At 42.4% G+C, this 22,758-nt stretch overlaps 1 protein-coding gene across 1 annotated transcript in view; it reads right to left on the bottom strand.

Moving 5' to 3' along the window:
* The window catches only part of LOC127419296 (plexin-A1-like), a 304,625-nt gene that overhangs the window by 1,927 nt on the left and 279,940 nt on the right, over window positions 1-22,758 (bottom strand). The window contains exons 24-31 of the mRNA XM_051660595.1: window positions 18,320-18,466; window positions 17,096-17,255; window positions 12,346-12,449; window positions 11,685-11,781; window positions 5,556-5,746; window positions 4,147-4,316; window positions 3,387-3,599; window positions 2,997-3,147 (exon numbers count right to left, since the gene is read on the bottom strand). Coding sequence (XP_051516555.1) covers window positions 2,997-3,147; window positions 3,387-3,599; window positions 4,147-4,316; window positions 5,556-5,746; window positions 11,685-11,781; window positions 12,346-12,449; window positions 17,096-17,255; window positions 18,320-18,466 — 1,233 coding nt within the window. The remainder of the gene's footprint in view (window positions 1-2,996; window positions 3,148-3,386; window positions 3,600-4,146; window positions 4,317-5,555; window positions 5,747-11,684; window positions 11,782-12,345; window positions 12,450-17,095; window positions 17,256-18,319; window positions 18,467-22,758) is intronic.

Here is a 22,758-nt window from a genome sequence, read left to right as displayed (position 1 = left end):
AAAAGAGCAGCACTCTTTGTTCCTGTGGCTGTCAAATTCAACAGTGGCACAATAGCGCCCTCAACTGACAAACATTATGAATCATAGCCTCAATGATCCGCTTTGAATGCAACACTATGAGAATGAGCAAAATTATTGACAGGTGAAAAGCGTCAATGTCTGCGGTCCGCGGACACATTTTTATTTGCTGTTTACAAATTCTAGAGCTGTCACAGAGACCAGTGAGATATCTCAGGACCCTTATTTCATTAATATCTTTAAGGGAATAGGAATATTTTTTGCATACTTATCCATGAAAAATTGTGTACAGCACCTTTAAAAGGCAGCATAAGTGCCTTAAAGGGACATCAACCTTTGTGAGATTCGAACCAACAACCTTTTGGTTACCAGCCCAGATGTGAAACTTCTCCACCACTTCCACTCTGGTTTGTTTGCTAATGGAAGTGTAATTGTGCTAATCACACCTCTTGCAACTTGGTTTCCAACCAGCATTACATGCAAAAGCACATCTGCACGTACATCTGCGAGGTCAAAGCGAAGACTCTGTGTGTAAAACTAAAGGAAATGTGAAAGAAAAGAATCCCCGACACCCTCAGCGCTGGATAATGGACTGCTAATTTCCCTCCTGTTTTCACACAGGTTCAGTGAGGGTGTTCATGTGGACACATGTGCATCTGGATAATAAAGACTAATGAACATAAATGGCTGTTTAAAATGCAACCAGCTGCAGTGTATTAATGTCAGACAGCGAAAGAGAAAGAATTCATAGAGAGCCGAGACAACATTTGATGAGTCGTGTTAGACTAAACTCTCCCGAAGGTAAGGAAATGGAAGACGAAAATGAAATCGGGCAAAGAAACAGGGCTACGGTAGGTGCTAACAGCGGACACCTTTTTATATCTGCCTAATGGGTGAAGAAACACATTTGTAAATGGAGGAACAATTAAGCAGACCTACTGTGTCCAGTTCTTTTCTTTTCACTAAAATAAAGACACACTCGCACACACACATACACACTCGCTCGTTTCTGTCTGAGCTTGAACTAAATGGTCTCCTTTGGCGGCTCATTATCCCTCCATTTATCCAGCCTGGCTGGAATGAGTCACTGCTTTTGACACATGATCTCGTGTGTGCGCTGTCAGTTGGTGTTACGTGCGAAGGGCTGCATGGATAATACTGTATCTAAGTGTCCATGTTTTAAAAGTGCAAGACTTTAGATTTTGTCATTTTAACAGCCTAATCTGGCTTGTTTTGCTTGAATTCTGACATCCTAGTCAGCAAGGAAGTAATATTCTTTGTATCTTTTATCCTGTCTCATCTTTTCCTCCATGAAGGTTCTTCAATGCCTCTTTTCATTTCTTTCACAAAAGACTCTGGATGATTAGAATTAATACGAATGTAGAGATATTTAAATCATTTGCGAAAGCCCCGTCCTACGGTTCAGCGTTCAGATACTTGCTCGAACTGTCATATCTTGCCAGAAGGCGATTAAAGGAAGGAAGTAAATAAATGTGAAATGGCACTGTTTTTTTGTCTGTATGTGTAAAAATAAGCTATTACAAAAGTGTAAATGACTTGAGTTTGCGGCAAAAACATTTCCCAGAAATAGTCTGATATACACTGTTCCGTCTTCCCTTTTGTTGCACTCACACTTTTGGCATAACTTTCACACTTAAAAGTGTTTTGCAAGCACTAGGGGAAAGGCGGGTCTACCTGCTTCTTGTAACCAATCAAATTATATTTTCATTGACCAGTTTACTCTGATCTGATTGTTCAAGTAACATGACAGACAGCTTCTTCATCGTATGGCTCAGCATCGTTATCTGTTTAATATCTGGAAAATATTTTCGCCACAAACACAAATCATTTACACTTTTGCAATAGTTTATTTGTACACATAAAGACTGATTCTACGCGGTTTATCCATTTTGCTGTTCAAGACACCCTTTATTTGCTTGCATATCAATGATTGCAGGTTTGCAATGTTTTTGGCCATATTTAGACGAAAAAAGAGTGCCTGAAGTGTAAGTGCAAAACAAAAAAAAAAGTCAGAAGAATACAGATCAAATTTATTTCATGTTAATAGAGTTACAGATTCACAAAACATGATTTACACTTATGTTTGCATTGAAATGCTGTAAATCTATTTTTCTTACACTTGTAATTTGATTTACACTCTTACAAAACATTCGGTGCTTGCAAAATTATTTACACTCACAAAACTTACTCTGTGCAGGCAAATGTTTTTGGCATTAAATTAACTTCATAGAAAGTATTTTAACACAGGAAAAGTTACATATTTCAGCTTTTAGCTCAACTGACAGCATTTGAGGCATAAGTCCCTCATTTATTTCAAAAAAAGCAAAAATCGTGGTTTCAGTACAGCACTTGCAATGGAAGTGAATTCTTAATGTTAAAATACACATTGTTTCAAAAGTATAGCCAAAAGATTTTAGCGTGATCAAATTGCTTACAAACCTTATATGTGTAAAGTTATATCCAATGTTACAACTTTTTTTTTTGCCATGATGATGCTGGTAAACCCTGTAAGTGTTTTATCACACTTAAATCATGTAAAGCAGAGACTTTACCACAATAAAACATGTTAACATGAGAGTTTACTTTACGAAACAGTGTCTATTTTAATGTTTAAGGACTGGCCTCGTTCAGTTTAATTGTAAGTGACTTACTGAAAACACGTTTTTTTTGCTTCTTTTTTTATGAGGTACGAGTTGCAATATTTTTTTGTGGTAATCAAATTATGCTACAAATGCTGTAAAAGAACACATTTCCGGCAGCACTCTGAAACCAAATTTAACTTGCAAATTTGTGAGGTAATTTAACAACAATGTAGCATACTAATATTTGAAAAGTTTGTTGAATACTGTTTCACATGCTATAAAATATATGCAGGATGCAAGTACATACTGCGCAGTTAGCAGTTCACCAGTATTATAATTCAAACATACAGTAGAACTTCTCTGTGATGTACTCACCTCATCTTTGTACTTTGTGATGTAGGAGTAGATCTCATGTAGGGCGCTCATGCTGTTGAACTGGCTCAGGTGGAGTCTGGACTGCTCTGCGAGATACGCGCTCATGTCCTGATCACTGATGGCAGGCATGCGAGCAATGTCTGAGTAATACCTGCAGGGCGGCGATACAGACATGGCCATCAGGGTAATGGTGGAAACCATGATTGCACTCTGATTTACAATACGTTTTGTGACTTTGGAAGGTTATGATTAGAAACTAAAAGTGGAACCCTGGTCATAGCTATCAAACTTTCCTTTTCTCATTTTAAGATTCTGTATGTTTTAAAAGTGCAAAGAAGTTTCCATTTTGCTGAAACTCCCACAAAATTGCTTGAAATCCAGCCTGCTTACCTTTCTACCCAGTTCTTGTAGTTGGGGATATCTTTAGCATAGAGCAGCTTATTAGAAGGAGAGTCTTTGCCAAGTTTGTGTTCAGATGTGGAACAAGAGTCCATGAAGGTTTGTGCCACAACAGAGAGACAGGCATCAGTGATGCTGTTCTTGTGGATGTCAAACACAAACTGAGGATTCTTGATCACATTCACCCAAAACCTCAATGGCAAACTGAGAACGAGAGGATAAAAACAAAGGATTGATAACAGAAAGTGAATTCTGCAAAACCACCACCTTAAATAACAATATTTGGATGAGATGTTAAAAGGATAATTCACCCAAAAATGAAAATTCTGTAATTTACTCACCCACATTTCATTTCAAACCTGTACAACATTATGTGGAACTCAAAAGATGTTTTAATGAATATTCCGGTCCATCTTGTCAATTTTCATGACATTAGCATTGTTATAGCATAGATAGTGCATTTGATAGCTTAAAAAAGGACCCAAAAGTATCATAAAAAAGTCCATGTTCTCAGTCATATTCCAAGTCTTCTGAAGGCATACAATAGGTTTTGTTGAAAAACAACCCAAAATTTAAGTCATTTAAAAAAAAAAAAAAAATCTTCCTCCATTGCACGTTCATAAGTGCATGCCCTTTCTATTTCAATTAAGAAGAAAAAAATAATGCGGGTTTGGAACGGTGAGTAAATAATGACAGAATTTTCATTTTTGATGGAATAACTCCTTTAAAGAAAAGCAGTGCTACTCCTCACCAGTTGCTTTTCCAGGTGTGTCGAACATCTGAATCTGTTATTGAGTGTTTGTCCGCCTGTTCGTCAAGGAAGTCGAACATGTACTTGATGGCGAGAGGGAGGGCACTGCCGCGATGTGCCGTGCTGAATATCGTCTCAAACAAATCGTCTACAAATTTCTGTAACGTGCCCTGTGGTGAAAGACAAAAAATGTCTTGAAAATCTATGAGGGAATCTTAATGAATATGACTGGCATGTGTCTAACACGTGACGACCCTTTCTTCCATAAACAAAATATTAAATTATAGAAATTTGACCCACAGACTAGTGTATGTCAGAGGCAACTATTAATAATCCAGTTGTAGTTTGATTAGCATTCGGGAAACCTGTTTAAAACAGTCATATTTTTGCAATGCCAAGCGGTGCTGCTAGTGGTGCAGAAATTACACTCTTTACCCTTGAAAAATATGAAGCTATCATAACCATTTCAATACAAACACTGAACTCTGGTCAGTTTTAAACTGATTGCAATGGTTACTTGCACAAAATCTCTGCTTGCAAAAAGTCAAAAGGCCTAAAATCGCTAAAGACCTTCGAAAAGCCAAACTAGAGATGTTCGGTTTATTCGTGATGTTGTAAGAGCAGGGGGGAAAAAAACAGTGTCCCTCGGAAAATACAGACTGTGTTCATTTGGATGCTGGTGTGTGTGTATAAGACAGACACAGTCAGTGAGGTTTTCCAGCATCCTTTCAGCATTCTGTCACCACGCACCATGAAGCTCTCGATCCACAACAAATTACCTGTCTCCTGCTGTTCTTCTGCGCTTCAGTATTACATTTATCAATCATTTTTTATTATGTATCAAAATTGACCACCCGAGAGGCTTGTAAACATATTCTGATTTCATTTCTAACAATTAGCAGGCAAAGCATAAGCTACAGAGCTCAGAAAGGAGGGAGAGAGAGGGGTAAGGGGGAATGGGGAGGTGGATGTAAGATGGAGATGGCAGGAAGATTAAATTGCAAGGCTAAATTTTCAACAAACAGTCAGGCAGAAACAACATATGTAGAGATCTGAACTGCTTATTTAGAAACAAGAGACTTTCCATAGTAAGAATACCATACATACATTATACAGGGAAGAAATGTTAATAGTAAAATGTTTTAGTCCATGTCTATTCGCTTTGAGGTCATCTACTGTAAATGCTAATTTACTCAGATTATCTCATTTAACTTTTACTGACGACTCAACTAATATTAACATTTATTGACGACTATTCTTTAAAAAACGGGACAAGTCCTTCGATAGGTCACCCCAACTTCTTGTTTTAACAGGAGTTACATCAAGACAGGAATTTTGATTTATGGGGTCCTTTATAGTAAAATGCAAACTAGCAGTATGGAATGTGAGAAAACTTCCCGCAGCCCCACCTTGGTGGCCAACAGTCGTGTCAGGTAGATCTCCGACACCATCTTGCTGCCGCGGTCGCCCTCGCGCTGGTCTGCATGGTCGTGGTTTTTGACAAGGTGCCAGAGTTTAGTGCCACTCTCTAGATCAGGAGTGATCATTGGTGTCCTGGACCGCAGACTATCTGGACTGCTGGCCGTCCTCAACATGCTCTCTGAGAATATAAGAGTCAGTGGATTATCAATTGATCCCTATAACAGTATTACATATAGCATTTATTAAAACAGGCAATTCAGACTCTGAATTCTGATTGGATAAGGCGTGTTCAAAGCATAGTAAAACAGCAGATTTACGCACACCTGAGACCAGTGTTAATCTCTTTGAAAATGATCGCTGTGGAAAGGTTTTTGATTTTGTCAACGATAACAAAGACGAAACGAAAAAGATGCATCACGACAGTAATCAAATGGTTTTAATTAAAACATACTGTTAAAAAAACGTACTGTGCAGATACATGTTTGTAACAAGTTTCATTATTGAAAAATGTCAATAATATATTTGTCAAATTAACAAGATAATATGACAAGATGAAATATTGACTAATTTTAAAGGAAATTTTTCGCAAAAGACACAATTATGACTAAAATGAAAAACTTTAAATTAACACTGCCACACATCAGTTGAATTCTATATTAAAGTGCCGTAAACAGACTTTAGTTAGTGTAGGGAATTATATTACTAGGTGGAAGAAATGTTTATTCTGACTATATGTTTAGGGAAAAAAAAAATGGTCTGTGTAATTTTTTCAGTGTAAAATAAATCATCTTAATATGCACTAAGCTTAACATGCAGAGACATTACAATTAAGGTTGATTCCCTGAAAAGTGTAAACTCTAAGTAACTATGATGCTCTGTGGCACTATCAAAATATTGCTTTCTTTGTTTGAGCATCCCATACAGGCAAACATTGGCTCAACCAGTGGCGTGCGTTTAGGGCGGGACAATCTGTTTGTCCGACCAATTGCAAAATGGGGTGGAGTGTTTGGACACCTGTTATTATTTTTGCAGTTCCGCTAGTGGCTCAGAAATTCCACACTTCACATTTAACTATATATTAAACATTGGTGTCTTCATCGTATTGCTGTTACTGTCAATTTATAAAAGCTTTAGGCTGAGCACTGCAATGATTTTACTACGGTCAAGGGGGTTTAGGCCCTTTGCATCATGTTGTGCTTCAAAACACACCATTACTGTAGTAAAACTGTAGTAATTTCATCATAGTCTGTGCAATCAATATGGTTTTGAAATCTCAAAAATTATAGAACCGACAGTAGGTATACCTTCATAAATATAAAATAAACCTAAACAGCATAAAACAGATATATCGGTGGTCGTAAATCAGGTCCAGCAGTCTCTTCTATCTGATGAGCAGTCGACTGCTAAATACCCAGGAGTTACACATCAAAGATAGGAGCAGAGAGGAGCCTAACTCTGGCTAATGGATGGTTAAGCACAGTAATCTGTCTGAGGATGAGGCATTCCTGGTAAGGATCATTTCCTGTGGATGCCCTAAACTACAATGAATATACTGCATCTGCGGAATCCATCAAAAACTCCCTCAGGTTTATTCTATCCTTAAGTGGCAAGTGGGAGTGAGAGATAGAGTCCCATGTCTGGAGTCTAGTTAATCAGTCACAGGCTGGCAGGCCGGCGTGCTTGAAAGAAACAGCCACTGTAAGCTTAATTTGGCTCCTCACAGCAGTTTTATATTATAGCGCATAAAATATCAAGGCTAAGAAAAGCATAATAGTAAAAAAAGCAAATAAAGGAATATATAAATAAATAAATAAATAAATAAACCAGGGAAAGAAAGTTTTCAAGTAAAAGAGAGACCACAAGATACAGTTGTGCTCAAAAGTGTGCATACCCTGGCAGAAATTGTGAAATTTTGGCATTGATTTTGAAAATATGACTGATCATGCAAAAAAACTGTCTTTTATTTAAGGATAGTGATCATATGAAGCCATTTATTATCACATAGTTGTTTGGCTCCTTTTTAAATCATAATGATGACAGAAATAACCCAAATGGCCCTGATCAAAAGTTTACATACCCTTGAATGTTTGGCCTTGTTACAGACACACAAGGTGACACACACAGGTTTAAATGGCAATTAAAGGTTAATTTCCCACACCTGTGGCTTTTTAAATTGCAATTAGTGTCTGTGTATAAATAGTCAATGAGTTTGTTAGCTCTCACATGGATGCACTGAGCAGGCTAGATACTGAGCCATGGGGAACAGAAAAGAACTGTCAAAAGACCTGTGTAACAAGGTAATGGAACTTTATAAAGATGGAAAATGATATAAAAAGATATCCAAAGCCTTGAAAATGCCAGTCAGTACTGTTCAATCACTTATTAAGAAGTGGAAAATTCAGGGATCTCTTGATACCAAGCCAAGGTAAGGTAGATCAAGAAAGATTTCAGCGACAACTGCCAAAAGAATTGTTTGGGATACAAAGAAAAACCCACAGGTAACCTCAGGAGAAATAAAGGCTGCTCTGGAAAAAGATGGTGTGGTTGTTTCAAGGAGCACAATACGACGATACTTGAACAAAAATGAGCTGCATGGTCGAGTTGCCAGAAAGAAGCCTTTACTGCGCCAATGCCACAAAATAGCCCGGTCACAATATGCCCGACAACACCTTGACACGCCTCACAGCTTCTGGCACACTGTAATTTGGAGTGATGAGACCAAAATAGAGCTTTATGGTCACAACCATAAGCGGTATATTTAGAGAGTGGTCAACAAGGCCTATAGTGAAAAGAAGCATGGTGGTGGCTCATTGATGTTTTGGGGGTGTGTGAGCTCTAAAGGCACAGGGAATCTTGTGAAAATTGATAGCAAGATGAATGCAGCATGTTATCAGAAAATACTGGCAGACAATTTGCATTGTTCTCCACGAAAGCTGCGCATGGGACGCTCTTGGACTTTCCAGCACGACAATGACCCTAAGCACAAGGCCAAGTTGACCCTCCAGTGGTTACAGCAGAAAAAGGTGAAGGTTCTGGAGTGGCCATCACAGTCTGCTGACCTTAATATCATCGAGCCACTCTGGGGAGATCTCAAACGTGTGGTTCATGTAAGACGACCAAAGACTTTGCATGACCTGGAGGCATTTTGCCAAGATGAATGGGCAGCTATACCACCTGCAAGAATATGGGGCCTTATAGACAACTATTACAAAAGACTGCATGCTGTCATTGATGCTAAAGGGGGCAATACACAGTATTCAAAACTAAGGGTATGCAGACTTTTGAACAGGGGTCATTCAATTTTTTTTTTGTTGCCATTTTTTGTTTTATGATTGTGTCATTCTTTTATAACCTACAGTTGAATATGAATCCCATAAGAAATAAAAGAAATGTGTTTTGCCTGCTCACTCATGTTTTCTTTAAAAATGGTACATATATTACCAGTTCTCCAAGGGTATGCACACTTTTGAGCACAACTGTAAGAGACAAAAATGAAGGCCTACAGACTAAAGGGGGTCGCACACAGGATGAATCTGGCGGATGACATTGTGCGTTCAAAACTTCAAAATAATAGTTTTTCATAAAGGTACGCACACCGCCGCCACTTGGCATCTGTCTGCGGTGTCCAGCTACACCTCTGGAGGCTGCTCAAATTTCTGCCCTGCCACTGAGCACAACTCGCATATTTTCCATTAAATTCGACCCAAATCATTAATAAAGCACATAGATTATTTAGAGTTGCTCATTCTTGAAGAAGGGAAAAACCTTGCTAACATTTGTGTGTACTGTCTGCCACCTGAACCGCATCGATGTGCCCTGTGTTTGATACCTGTGCCGTGTCCAAGGGCGAGGCGGGTACAACGTAATCTATGCAAGTATGTGAACACAACACACACAAGCTTGATTTCAAGCGTTGGTGCATTTTGTCAGAATGCAGTTCATAATGCAAAGAAAGTGTATGTTGCATTCTCAGCACTGCCACAAGTGGCGCTATAGAGTACATCAAGCGTAAACAGTCAATTTTCACTTCAAATACGGTCATGGTGAAGCAACAGTTTAAAGTGAATGTTACTGAGCAAGTTAGTTAGTTGTCGACCGCTTATCGCTAGCTACCTAGGCAACTCTATTGCACCTGGAGTCTAGTTAATCAGTCACATGCTGACAGGCCCACATGCTTGAAAGAAACAGTCACTGTAAGCTTAATTTGGCTCCTTTTTGATTGTTAGGAGGTTTGTTACTGCCACAGCAACTCGATGCATGTCAAGCATTCATGTCAGGGTTTGAATTTCTTCATAACTTTAAAGAGAACTAAAAGAAGCCTGTTTGCCCTGTAAGTATGAATTAGCCTTAATAAGCCTGTTTTTTCAGCATCTTATGCCATGAGCATTGTCTTTGCACAAAAATGTTTCAAGTAAAAATTTGATCAACTTCTGCCTTCTATTCCATTCCACTACGCTCTGTCTAGACGTGAACGGCCCCTTAATCAGGTAGGGTTATTCACATGTCTGTGTGTAAAAAATAGAGAAAATAAGGGGCCTGTATCTTCTCTCATATCATCCACACCAATTGCCATTTTCCCCAACGTGCGACTGTTTCGGAACCATTTGTTTGATAATGTGACACAAATATATATGCATATAATGTGCAGCTTAGTATAATAAAGCCAGATGTGAAATATAAAAATACCCTTTGAGCAGTCCGAATTAAGACTTCCTCTCTTCCTCTAAAGACCCTTGTGAATGTACCATTCATTATTAATGCATGTATGAGTGTCAGACTTCATTACAGAGGCCCAGGAAGATTCATATTTGTCCATTGTTCTTATCTGCATGTCCATTCCAGAGTTTGGGGAGGAAGTTCCTTGGGGTACTGAAGATATGAATGGTTTTTTTTTTTTTTTTTACCAGGGTGTAAAGGGATTTGGAACAATGAGTTCAAAGGCATTTTCATTTCATTTCATTATTTGATTTAAACAGATTCAGATACTGGTGTATCCAACTCAAATTTTGAGTTAAAAAATGCAGCAAAAAAAAAAAAAAACGCATTCTTTTATTGATGTAAGGTCAGAAATAGTGTAAGAATAAACCGGTTGACACAAGCTTGAAATAATGATCGCCAAAGAGACTGCTTTCTAGATTTATAGTGAAAAAAGAATTACACTTTGGTCTGTTCTCACCCAAAACCAATTGGATCGTTTCAGGAGACATTGATTAAACCACTGGAGTCTTGTGATTGATACATTTTATGATGCCTTTATGTGATATTTGAATCTTCAGAGTTCTGGCGACCATTCACTTGCACTGCATGGACCTACAGAGCTGAAATATTTTTCTAAAAATCTTCATTTGTGTTCCGCAGAAGACATAAAGTCATACACATCTGGGATGGCATGAGGGTCAGTAAACGATGAGAAAATTTTCATATTTGTGTGAACTATCCCTTTAAATATGTAGCGTGAACAAAACCCATGAAGGAAAAAATTGTATGAGCCGGCTCCTGCAATGACCACAGTCGGAATCGCTGTCACTCTGACACCACTATGACTGCTGTAACCATTTCCATGGCAACGATTGGAACATGACTTGAACAACAATACGGATGTCTGTCCACTGTTTGAGCACTCACAGAATAATCAGAGACATGAAGCCTCTCTCAAAGGGAAACATAATGGACATCTGCCATGAGAGAGCCATGGCTTGAGTGCATGTAATACTGCAGCAATCACAGATACTCACTCCAGAGGAGGTATTAAACAGCCTTTTCTCTCTGATACTCTTTCTGTTTTGTTGAGGAACAAAACATCTTCAATTCTGACAGATGTTGCTATCATCACCTCTTATTCACACAAACACCACATGTGCTTTGAAAACAAAACAAAATCATCACAAAGAATAGCTAAAAGACATCAAGTCCACTGGCTTTTTGAGAAATGATTGAGTCACATGTTAAGGGGAAAATAGAGGCCATTGATCTCTGGGTGCAATATATAAACAAAATCCTTCGGTTTAAAGCGGTAGTTCACCCAAAAATGAAAATGATGTCAAATTCTGTTGAAGGAGAAAGAAGATACGGAGGGTTCTGAGGAGAAAATCTAAACAGGAAGAGTTGAGACTCACCGTATCTGCTGAGGGACTTGGTGAAGGTGGAGGAGTTTGAGATGTTGTACGCAGAGTTTTGCTTTGGCACCAGGGCAATGACTGACCCATCTGTTACCTGAGGACAGTGAGTATCACAACATTACTGTACTATATTCTGTAAAGTACACAATCACAGACACATACTGCACTACACTCAAAGCACGCAGTCAGAGACAGAATACGTCATATTAACGTGTTAGTCATGCAAAATCACAAGATTGCTTATGTTGACTAAATAAGAATAAAACAACTCTTAAGTAGGGTAATATTATACAGTTCACTTTTATTGCTGAATAATAAAAGTTATTTAGAGAATACCACATAATTCCTGAAATTTTTGACCGAATAATCTTTATCAACCTTATTAGGAGCCATTCTGAACAAAAAATGTTCTTGCGCAAAGAAAAACTAGATGCAGCGCAAGAATACCACAGAATGCTAGTGTCTTGACATGTTTTAGAAAGTTGAAGTTCTTTTTTAACTTGACATTGCCATCTAAAAAACACAAGAAGTGGCGCAATAGTCAAAAACATCTGTCTAGCATAGAAAAACAACTGAAAAACAGTGCAGACGGAAACAAAAAATGTGCGCAGTGTGAATGGCCCCTTATTTGCAGCGCAGGTGTATACAGTGACTGTACCTGATAGTGTGCCAGTGTGTTCAGGCGTTTCCAGTCATTGTCAATCTTAGTCGTGACGTCCTCATCCTGTAGAATGATCCGAGCCAGCCGTCCCTGCCGCCACTCTGCAACAGAGAAAATAAGATGAGCACAGTGTTTATACACACAAACATAAACACAAACAAACACATCATGTCCACAGCAAGGACAACTAACCACTTGAGGGAGGATTTCCCCTTCATAAAGGTCTATTTCATTTACAGCACATAACCTTATGCTGACCTGGTCCAAAATCTCTCTGTGCAGACCAAATACCATAAAACGTCATGGTTACTGGTGTAACCTCCGTTCCCTGATGGAGGGAACGAGATGTTGGTGTCGATGTAGTGACACTAGGGGTCACTCTTTGGAACCCGAGACACCTCTGGTCTTTGATAAAAGGCCAATGAAAATTGGCGAGTGGTATTTGCATGCCACTCCCCCGAACATACGGGTATAAAAGGAGCTGGTATGCAACCACTCATTCAGGTTTTACGCTGAGGAGCCGATATAAGGTCCGGCCATTTCAGCGGGTAGTTCAGCGTTGTGGCAGGAGGGACCAATGTCTCGTTCCCTCCATCAGGGAACGGAGGTTACACCAGTAACCATAACATTCCCTATCTGTCACTCACTCGACGTTGGTGTCGATGTAGTGACACTAGGGGTCCCTATACAAAATGCCACAAGGCTGAACTGTGTTACGTGAACTGGCGGTGTGTGATGGGCAGAATTGCTGTGTGCCTCATAGCCAGCACACCAGGTCGACACGTAACCTCCCCCAACACAGTTATGAGTGTCGAACGGCCCTTTTTGGGGACAAGTCGACTACCCAGAGATAGAGACAGGCTTAATCCAGTCGTGGCCTCTTTCCCCTTCTCTTTTTCCACTCCCTAAAAAAGAAGGGGGATTATCCAACTGGGCCGCCAGGTCTAGTCGGGGGGTGTCCCTCCCAAGGGGAGGACACCGCGGAGACCACACCTCGCCCCAAGAGAGGGGGGGATATTTAAGTGGAAGAATACATCACATGGTCTTTCCAACCATGTGGAGAGCCTTCAAGGTAGATCCTGCCCAATGGGGGAGGAGTTACTACAACATGGAGACTGGGGCAGAGGGGCTCTGCCCAAGGAAGACGGAGTTTGCCAGCAGGGAAATGAATTAGCGGAAGATATAGATTGCATGGGGTTAGCCTTACAGGGAACCACCACATGCGGAGCACCTATCCCAGAACCGGGCTCTTAGTTAGCGCGTGTACTGGGCCGGCAGCGAGTCTCTCCGAAAACTCGACTGCCACAGGGCTCGGAGGAAGTCAACCAGGGAACAACTTTTGTGAACACTACTGGGAATTAACAGCGCACGTCTTCAGCTCAAAAGGAGGTGGAAGGCGCTATGTGCAAGCGATACACCCGGCCAGCTATCCCGGGCTTATCCGCTTGTGTTGCGTGCCACTACCTGGGATGAAACCGGTTCCACCCGGAGGTTGTAGAACCTTGCAAAGGTGTTGGGTGTTGCCCAGCCCGCTGCTCTGCAAATGTCTGTTAGAGAGGCACCTCTGGCCAGGGCCCAAGAAGCCGCTACACCACGGGTAGAATGGGCTCGTAGCCCTACCGGGGGCGGCATGTTTTGGGCGAGATATGCCATAGTTATGGCGTCAATGAGCCAGTGGGCGATCCTCCGCTTGGAGACAGTGCTTCCTTTCCGCTGTGCACCAAAGCAGACAAAGAGCTGCTCAGAGATTCTAAAGCTCTGCGTGCAATCCAAATAGATGCGTAAAGCGCACACCGGACACAGCAACAACAGGGCCAGGTCTGCCTCCTCCTGGGGCAGCGCGTGCAGGTTCACCACCTGGTCCCTAAAAGGAGTGGTGGGAACCTTGGGCACATAGCCCGGTCGGGGTCTCAGGATCACGTGAGAATAGCCCGGACCGAACTCCAGGCACGTTTCGCTGACAGAGAACGCTTGCAGGTCACCAACCCTCTTGATGGAAGTGAGCGCAGTCCGGAGGGCAGTCTTCAAGGAGAGTGCCTTAAGCTCAGCTGACTGCAAAGCTCAAAAGGGGCTCTCTGTAGACCCTGAAGAACTACAGAGGTCTGATGAGGGAACGAGGCGCGGCCTGGAGGGATTCAGCTTCCTGGCGCCTCTTAGGAACCTGATGATCAGATCATGCTTCCCTAAGGACTTACCGTCGACTGTGTCGTGGTGTGCTGCTATGGCAGCAATGTACACCTTCAAGGTGGAAGGGGCCAGCCTCCCTTCCAACCTCTCTTGCAGGAAGGAAAGCACTGATCTGACTGCGCATCTCTGGGGGTCTTCCCGACGGGAAGAACACCACTTAGCGAACAGACGCCACTTAAAGGCATACAGGTGCCTCATAGAGGGAGCTCTAGCCTGAGTGAACGTGTCTACCATCGCAGGTGGGAGACAGCTTAGGTCTTCCGCGTCCCGTCCAGGGGCCAGACATGGAGATTCCAGAGGTCTGGGCGTGGGTGCCGGATGGTGCCCCTTCCCTGAGAAAGAAGGTCCTTTCTCAGGGGAATTTGCCCGGGGGGAGCTGTCGCAAGGAGCGTGAGGTCCGAGCACCACGTCTGGGCGGGCCAGTAGGGTGCTTACCAGGACGACCTTCTCCTCGTCCTCCTTTAGCGCCTTGGCGGACTTGCAGGAGAGCCATGGCGTGCAGGGCGGAGGCGGCTCATCCAGCGGCACCGTAGGCCTTGGCCGTCAGAGACGACGTAAACCTACAGGCCTTGGATGGGGGCTTTGGGCACCCGCACCAGGTGGCGGCGCTTTTATTCACCGGGGGATTGCCGAATAACCCTTGGCCACCCCACCATCGAAGGTAGTGAGAGCGGGGAAGCTGAAAAGATCGGGGCCGGGCAGTAAAAAGTGCCTCCCGTGACCTTGTCAGCTCTTCATGCACTTCCGGGAAGAAAGGAACGGGGTGGGGCATGGCTTTGAGCGGCGCCGCGAGCCCAGGAACCAGTCCCCGAACCGCGAGGGTTCAGGGAAGAGCGGTGAATCCACTCTAACCGACGCTCGCGGCTGCCTGGGAAAGCATGTCGTCATCTCCGCGTCAGCCTGTGACTGGGCGATCGACCCCGAAGGGAGGAGCCCAGCTGAGGTTTCCGACTGGACGATCCCACTCTCCGATGCTGCGCTCGAGAGCTCATCACTTTCGCGGGCTCCGAATAAGAGGTCGAACTCGCCGTGAGACGAGCCGGCGGACTCACCCGGAAGCCCGATCGGGGCAGACGAGCGTGCTGGGGAATGGGAGGTCCGCGGGGGATACCCGGCGGAGGCGGTCCCATTGGGGTCCCCAAATCGCCCCCAGTGCTAGCCGCGCTGGCCTCAAACCCGTGGGTAAAAGGACCGAGGCGGGAGACTCTGGGGTGGCTCGCTTTCTTACAAAGGCAAGCCGCGACCGCAACGTTGCCATGGACATATTCTCGCAATGAGAACATGACCATCCACGAACGCTGTCTCCGCGTGAGCAGTGCCCAGACACGAAAGACAGTGATCGTGACTGTTAGGTGAGAGATAACGAGCACAACCAGGAATAACACACAATCGGAAAAATATCTTTAAAAAGACGCGTCTTTAAAAAGACGTTCCGTGTGTGCGCTCTTTTAGAGAAATATATACTCTTTTAGAGGGGAAAAATGCTCTTTCAGAAAATATACTCTCTAGTTTTTCTGCCGAAGCGCCCACGGGCATTCTCTGTAGTGCACCAGTGCAGAGGAGGGAGAAGCCGCTGAAATGCGCCGTCAGATCCAGCAGAGGTGAATGAACAGTAGTATTCAGCTCAGTGAGCATGACCGTTCAGCTCCGAAGAGAAAATCTGAATGAGTGGTTGCATACCAGCTCCTTTTATACCCGTATGTTCGGGGGAGTGGCATGCAAATACCACTCGCCAATTTTCATTGGCCTTTTATCAAAGACCAGAGGTGTCTCGGGCTCCCAAGTGTGACCCCTAGTGTCACTACATCGACACCAACGTCGAGTGAGTGACAGATAGGGGATCACAGTTTTACTAGCTGAAAACACACAAACGTGTGCTTACTAAAGTTGGTCAGAGGTGAAACTCAAGATCAGATCTGATCATGGTTGTGTATATGACTATTCTGAGCCTCTTACAAGTAATCCATAAAAATAAAAAAAACCTCCCCGGTCATGTTTGTTTGTTGCAGAAGAAGCCACAGTTTCTTATTTCGAAACAGGCTTTGAAAGACAACTGCCAAAGAGCAGAGCAGACACAGATGAGATCTCAACACAGCTGATAGCATCACTCAGTCTGAGTCAGATGACAATCATGTTGGGAACTGCACTAGCTAATGGGATCTTGCTGTGGATGATATGGTTCAGTGTCTGTCTTCCTGGTGCACAAATGGGTGACTTCAGCATCCATTTATATCAAGTTGCTGATAATCCACACATTGAGAGTACCAGCTAAAAGCACCTGCTTTAACCATAGCGGCATTTGATTACAATATTTTTTTCCCCTTCATTCATACTCCTGTAGCTTAACTAGTAGAGAATGGTGATAGCAATGCCAATGTGAAGGGTTTGAATTCCAGGCATATAGTGGAATTCCAGTGCACATAAACTGCTAAAATGCAAGTCGCTTTAAATAAAGCATCTTCCAAATGTATAAATTCAAATGTAAATTAATTAATGTTTCCATTCATCCAAACAGCCATCCACAACTTATTCAACATCTCTAATTCTCAGGAGTTCTCACCCAGGTCCATGTCCCCAGCTTTAGGTCTCTGTGAGTAGGGACTTCCTTTATACACTGCATCCAAAAGCTTCTCTTTCACTTGGGTGACGGTGTCGCAGTTCAGGCATTTTACCGTCACCTCCAGGCCGTTCTCGTTCTCTGGGTTCACACAGTGTAGAGTCTGCCAGGAGACAATACAAAAATCAGAATTAAGATAATTCAGTATTAGTTTGAGCAGTCAAAGCATTCAGTACTGTAAAGACAAGTTTGAAGAAAGCATTAAAGACACCATGAAACGGCATTCACAATGCACTGAAGTAAAGTAAAATTGCGTATTGCTGGGTATTGGAGGGTGGACTGGATTGGATGGAAACATGTTAGTCTATGCTTTCATTGATATCCATGATATCATGGGTAAAATTGCGCCAGATCTACTCTTGCAAATACTCTTATCATACCTGCTGATTTCCCAGCCTGGTCTATTTGCAAGTTTAATATGAGTTTAGGACACTTTTCAGTTGGTCAGGCTGGGAGACGACCTGGCTGACCAGCCAAACCAGCTGAGCCAAGCTGGAAGTCTACCAAAACCAGCTAAACCACCTGAGCCAGGCTGGGAGACCACCTATAGCAGCTGAAGACCAGCTTGGCCAGGCTGGGAATCTAGCTAGAACACATTAAACCAGCTGAGATTGACTAAGAGACCACCTAGACCAGTTGAATGCCATCTTAGCCAGGCTGGGCAACTAGCTAGACCATCTTAAACCAGCTGAGCCAGGCTGGAAGACCACCTAGACTAGCTTGCCCAGGCTGAGAGACAAACTAGACCAGCTGAACCAGCATGGCCTGGCTGGGGGATCACCTAGATCAGCTGAAGACAAGCTAGGCCAGGCTAGGGGACCAGCTAGACCAGCCTAAGTCAGCTGAGCCAGGCTGGAAGACCACGTAGACCAGCTGAAGACCAGCTTGCCAAGGCTGGGAGACCAACTAGACCTCAAAAAACCAGCTGAGCCAGGCTGTGAGACTAGCTAGACCAGTTAAATAGCTCAACCAGGCTGGGAGACCACCTAAACCAGCTGAAGTCCAGCATGGCCAGGCTAGGAGACCAGCTAAACAGAGTAAATTTAGATTGCATGTTGTCTTTGATGAAGAATCTAAAATGGAGAAACTGAAGTCTATCAGATTTGTGAGCTAACATTGAGCATTTTGAGTATACTGTATATGAATAGATGTTAACATCACACTGACCAATGTCTTGTAGTCGATTTGTTGTCGGATGAGTTTGTCTTCGCTGAGGGAGTATCGGGCCTCTCCTGTGATGGCATCAATAGGGCCTTTTTCCATCTGCTGTTTGATCGCGCAATAGAGCATGAAGAGAGGCTCACCTGCACACTCCTACAGGGGAAAAAGCGAGAGTGTTAGAAACAACCTCAGCCTTTTAGGACTGCACATAATCATGGATATATGTACTGTGATTTTGATTTTCACGTCATAAAAAAGTCAAAGCAAAAAGACAATGCAATCAATAAACTGTATTTCCTTTCATAGTAACCTGTAGACATAAAATGCATTTCACCTATGTATACTGAGCAAAACTTGATTACTGACAAACTGTCACTTCACATCTGAAAAACAAGTGGCTATAATGGGGCACCGTTTTCAAATAATCACAAGCACTTTCCAATCAATACAACCATTAGCCTCACACACCCTCAAAAAGCCCCTCTCGAAAAAGACAAACAGTTTAAACGAAGGGCGATGGATACTGATGGAGAAGCTAACAGGAGGTTAATGATTGGGAGGAAGCACTTAAAGCCCTTTGTGAAACAAACTAAAGGTGCAGAATAGAGAGAGAGAAAAGACTGAGGTTTGTATTGATAGGTGTAGTAGACACCTCATTAGCATTAATGCCCTTTGGTAACTCAAAAACACTAAGCTATTTTTCATTTTCTAGGTCTGAAGCTTGTTCGCCTTTGTTCCATTAGCATTTAGCTAGTCTCGCTCACTTTTGGCCAGTGTTGTAGGTTATCTGCCCATTGTACAAAGTTTTCTGGGTTTGTTCCTGGCAGCCAGCAGATGCCCTAACCCCACCCCCATCCTTAATCCTAACCATGTGGAGCCTGTAAGGCTGTGTAGCCTGCCAGGAACAACTCAAGACACCTTTCTCCCATTGCAAGATTATTTTGGGCAGAACCGCTCACTTAAGTCTAATTCATACTTACTGGGCAAACAGGCTTCTTTTAGTTCTCTTTAAAGTTATGAAGAAATGCACTGACGTTTTTGTTCTTTTAAGGTGTTCATTTGGTGATATTTCTTGACATAGGAGAACTCGGCTAGTCAAAGAACACTCAAGATTGGCTAACCCACTGATGTGTCATTTGCCTAAGAGTTGACATCCCTCTGTGACGTCTCCCTCAACAAACTAATTTAAAAAGGATGCACAGTGTAAACACAGGCTTTGTTCGCATAGGGTGGTTTAGTTCATTCAGGAAAAAAAGTTTGCCTTCTTCCATTGTGTAAATTAGGCTTTAGACAGGAAGAGGCCATCTGATGGCATGTCAGCTAAATGCGAATATGGACATGCGAACAAAGTGTGCTCAAGTATGTATTGTTTAATTGTTATAAAGTGTCAAAAACCTGAAAATAGGTGACGCCATGCGAGGATCGGGCGTGTGAATGGTGAGCTCTGCGCACTTTGCTAGTTTTAATACTTTTTATGATATAAACACTCTGTTCCATAACTGTACTAGGAGGACAATATGTCAAAGAATTCAAAATCCTCGGGCTCTGGAGACATTAAAAGATACTTACGTGCTCAGGGTCCGGGAGTCGATTTGGTCTGAGAGATGCAGGAAATGCGGCAATCTTGCTGTGATACGTCAATCGATCTGATGTGGTCACGGGAGTGGGTGATGTCAAGAAACGGATCGATTATCTGGAGTCATTGGAGAGGGAATTATCTGCTAATCCACTAGCAACCAAGGTGGATTTGGAGCATGTCTGGGAGAAGTTGGAAGACATGGAGAACCGTAGCCAGCGGAATAACATCCATATTGTCGGAATTCCTGAGGCAGAAGAGGATCAGGATATGGTGAAATTCCTGGATGAGCTCCGTCCGAGTCTGCACGACATAGCAGGCCATAAGCTGGAAATCGAGCAAGCTCACAGGGTTCCGGCTTGGCGATCCACGGAAGGAGACAGGCCCCGATCAATTCTGGTCAAATCTCTGAGATCATCTGATAAAGATCTTGTGTTACATGAGGCGAGGAGTAAAGGAAGGCTTTCTTGGAAGAACCACAGCATTTTCTTGTTCCCAGACTTTGCGAACTTTGTGAAACGTGATAAGATTCAAGGAATGCAAGAAACTTTTACATCAATGGAAGGTCGCTTTTGCACTGATATTCCCGGCCAAATTGAGAATAGATGCTAAGGATGGCCGTAAAACATTCACATGCCCACAGCAAGCGATGTCCTTTATAAAGTCAATGTAGTGAGTGAGTCATCTTGTGTTACTCAGGCTGCAGCTGAGTGGACTGGCTCACTGAACATTCACTTGACTGTTTGAAGATTCCAAGCACTCTTTTTGTGCTGGTTCAACCTATTGGCTGGAGTTTATTTTGTGGAGTACTTCTGGCTAAGTCATTGAAGTAAGTCATTTGCTTGCACTTATGTTGCAGCTGAGTGGACCGGCTCACTGAACATTAATTTGACAGTCTGAGCAACCTGCACATTTTTTTTGTATTTTGTGCTGGTGCCGCCAATCGGCTGGAGTTTATTTTGTGGAGTATTTCTTGCAAAGTCATTGGAGTAAGTAATTTGCTTGCACTCATGTTGCAGCCGAGTGGACCGGCTCACTGAACATTAATTTGACTGTTTGAAGAATCTGCGCGCTCTTTTTGTGCTGGTTCCGCCTAGCGGCTTGAGTTTATTTAGTAGAATAACACACTTTCAGGACGATGAAGCTACACGTTCTTTGTGTTTATTCTGCCTATTTGCTGGAGTTTGTTTTATAGATTATCTTTTGCTGTGTAAAAATCTCACAAAATTTGGATTGAAACACCGGACTTGAGCAATCCGATGACAAGGTTGTAGCGGGGGCTCTCGTAGGCGTACATGGACTGTTTGAGTTTGGAGGGACGGACGGCAGTTTGCGCTGTCGTGCGTGGGGTTGATGCGCACGCTTTTCTTTTTTCTGTTTTTTTTTGTTCTGGGGATGTTTGGGGTTTGATTGTTGCACTAATGTTGGAATGTGATCTTTATAATCTTGTCTTTGTCACACAATCAATTTTTTTCTTATATGTCAAAAAGTCAGATGTTAATATGGGTGGATTGTCTTTCTCCACGTGGAATGTGAATGGGTTGGGGCACCACATAAAAAGAAGGAATGTTATTTATCTTCTTAAGTGTATGAAATATGATATAGTGTTTCTTCAAGAAATGCACCTTTCTCTGCAGGAAGCTGAAAAATTTGGAAAGTTATGGGGTGGGCATTTTGTTTATAGTGCTGGCTCGAGTAAGAGCAGGGGAGTCATTACACTGATAAGGAAACATTTACAATTCAAATGTCTCAAACAGAGTAAAGATAAATTAGGAAGAGTCATTATTGTTTTAGCTGAAATTCAGGGACAAAGTCTTATTTTGGCTACTATTTATGCACCTAACGTCGATGATCAGAGCTTTTTTATAGATCTTGAAGGGATGTTGCAAGCCGCTGGCACCCCTCATGATATAATACTGGGAGGAGACTTTAATCTAGAGCAACTAGCCCCCTAGAGCAACAGTGACACTTCACAGGATGTGTAAAAATCTTGGTCTTACAGATATTTGGAGACATTTGAACCCATCTGGTATACATTTTTTCATCAGTCCATAAGATTTACTCTAGAATATATATATATATATATATATATATATATATATATATATATATATATATATATATATATGTAAGTCCCTCATTTTGTTGTTGATTGCTCAATTGGAAACATTTTAGTCTCAGATCACGCCCTGGTGTGTTTAGAGGTGTTGCCACATACGAAGAAAAATAAATCATATAGTTGCCGCTTTAATGTATCCCTTTTGCAAAATCCAGAATTCCAACAAATGCTAAAAGCTAAAATCAATGTCTAAATGGGACCAACTGGTCCTCAGTATCCTCTGTGGGCATGGCTTGGGAGGAACTTAAGGCAGTTCTTAGGGGCCTGATCATACAGTATGCCTCATTCACCAAAAAATCCAAAGCACAAGATCTCGTGGAATTGGAAGTGAATATTAAAAGTGCAGAGACAGTCTGAGCCATAGCCTAGCGGGCTGTGCTCATGACATATAATGCTGATGCATCATAGGTGACCATAGTACAAGTTCCGGCTCATGAGGTCCTTTCCCAATCCCATTCCCACTTGTCTCCCCTATCATTTCCTGTCACCTTTCCACTGTCCTCTCGCTAAACATTAATAATTTTTTTTAAAGTGCAGAGGCAGAGCTGAAGTGCCAAATATCGTCTAATTGACTCAGAGAATTGACCCGAATGAAATACAGATATAATACTATTTTGTCACGGAAGGTGGAGTTTTGGCTATTCAGGGTAAGACAGTCATACTTTGAGTCGGGGGACAAAGCAGGCAAGCTTCTGGTTAGATATATAAAACAGAGAGAGTCTTTTTCTACCATTCTCTCAGTGAAATCTG

This window comes from Myxocyprinus asiaticus, chromosome 28 (genome assembly GCF_019703515.2).
Source record: "Myxocyprinus asiaticus isolate MX2 ecotype Aquarium Trade chromosome 28, UBuf_Myxa_2, whole genome shotgun sequence".
Classification (NCBI taxonomy): Eukaryota; Metazoa; Chordata; class Actinopteri; order Cypriniformes; family Catostomidae; genus Myxocyprinus; species Myxocyprinus asiaticus.
This window is presented reverse-complemented; position numbering and strand designations above follow the sequence as displayed.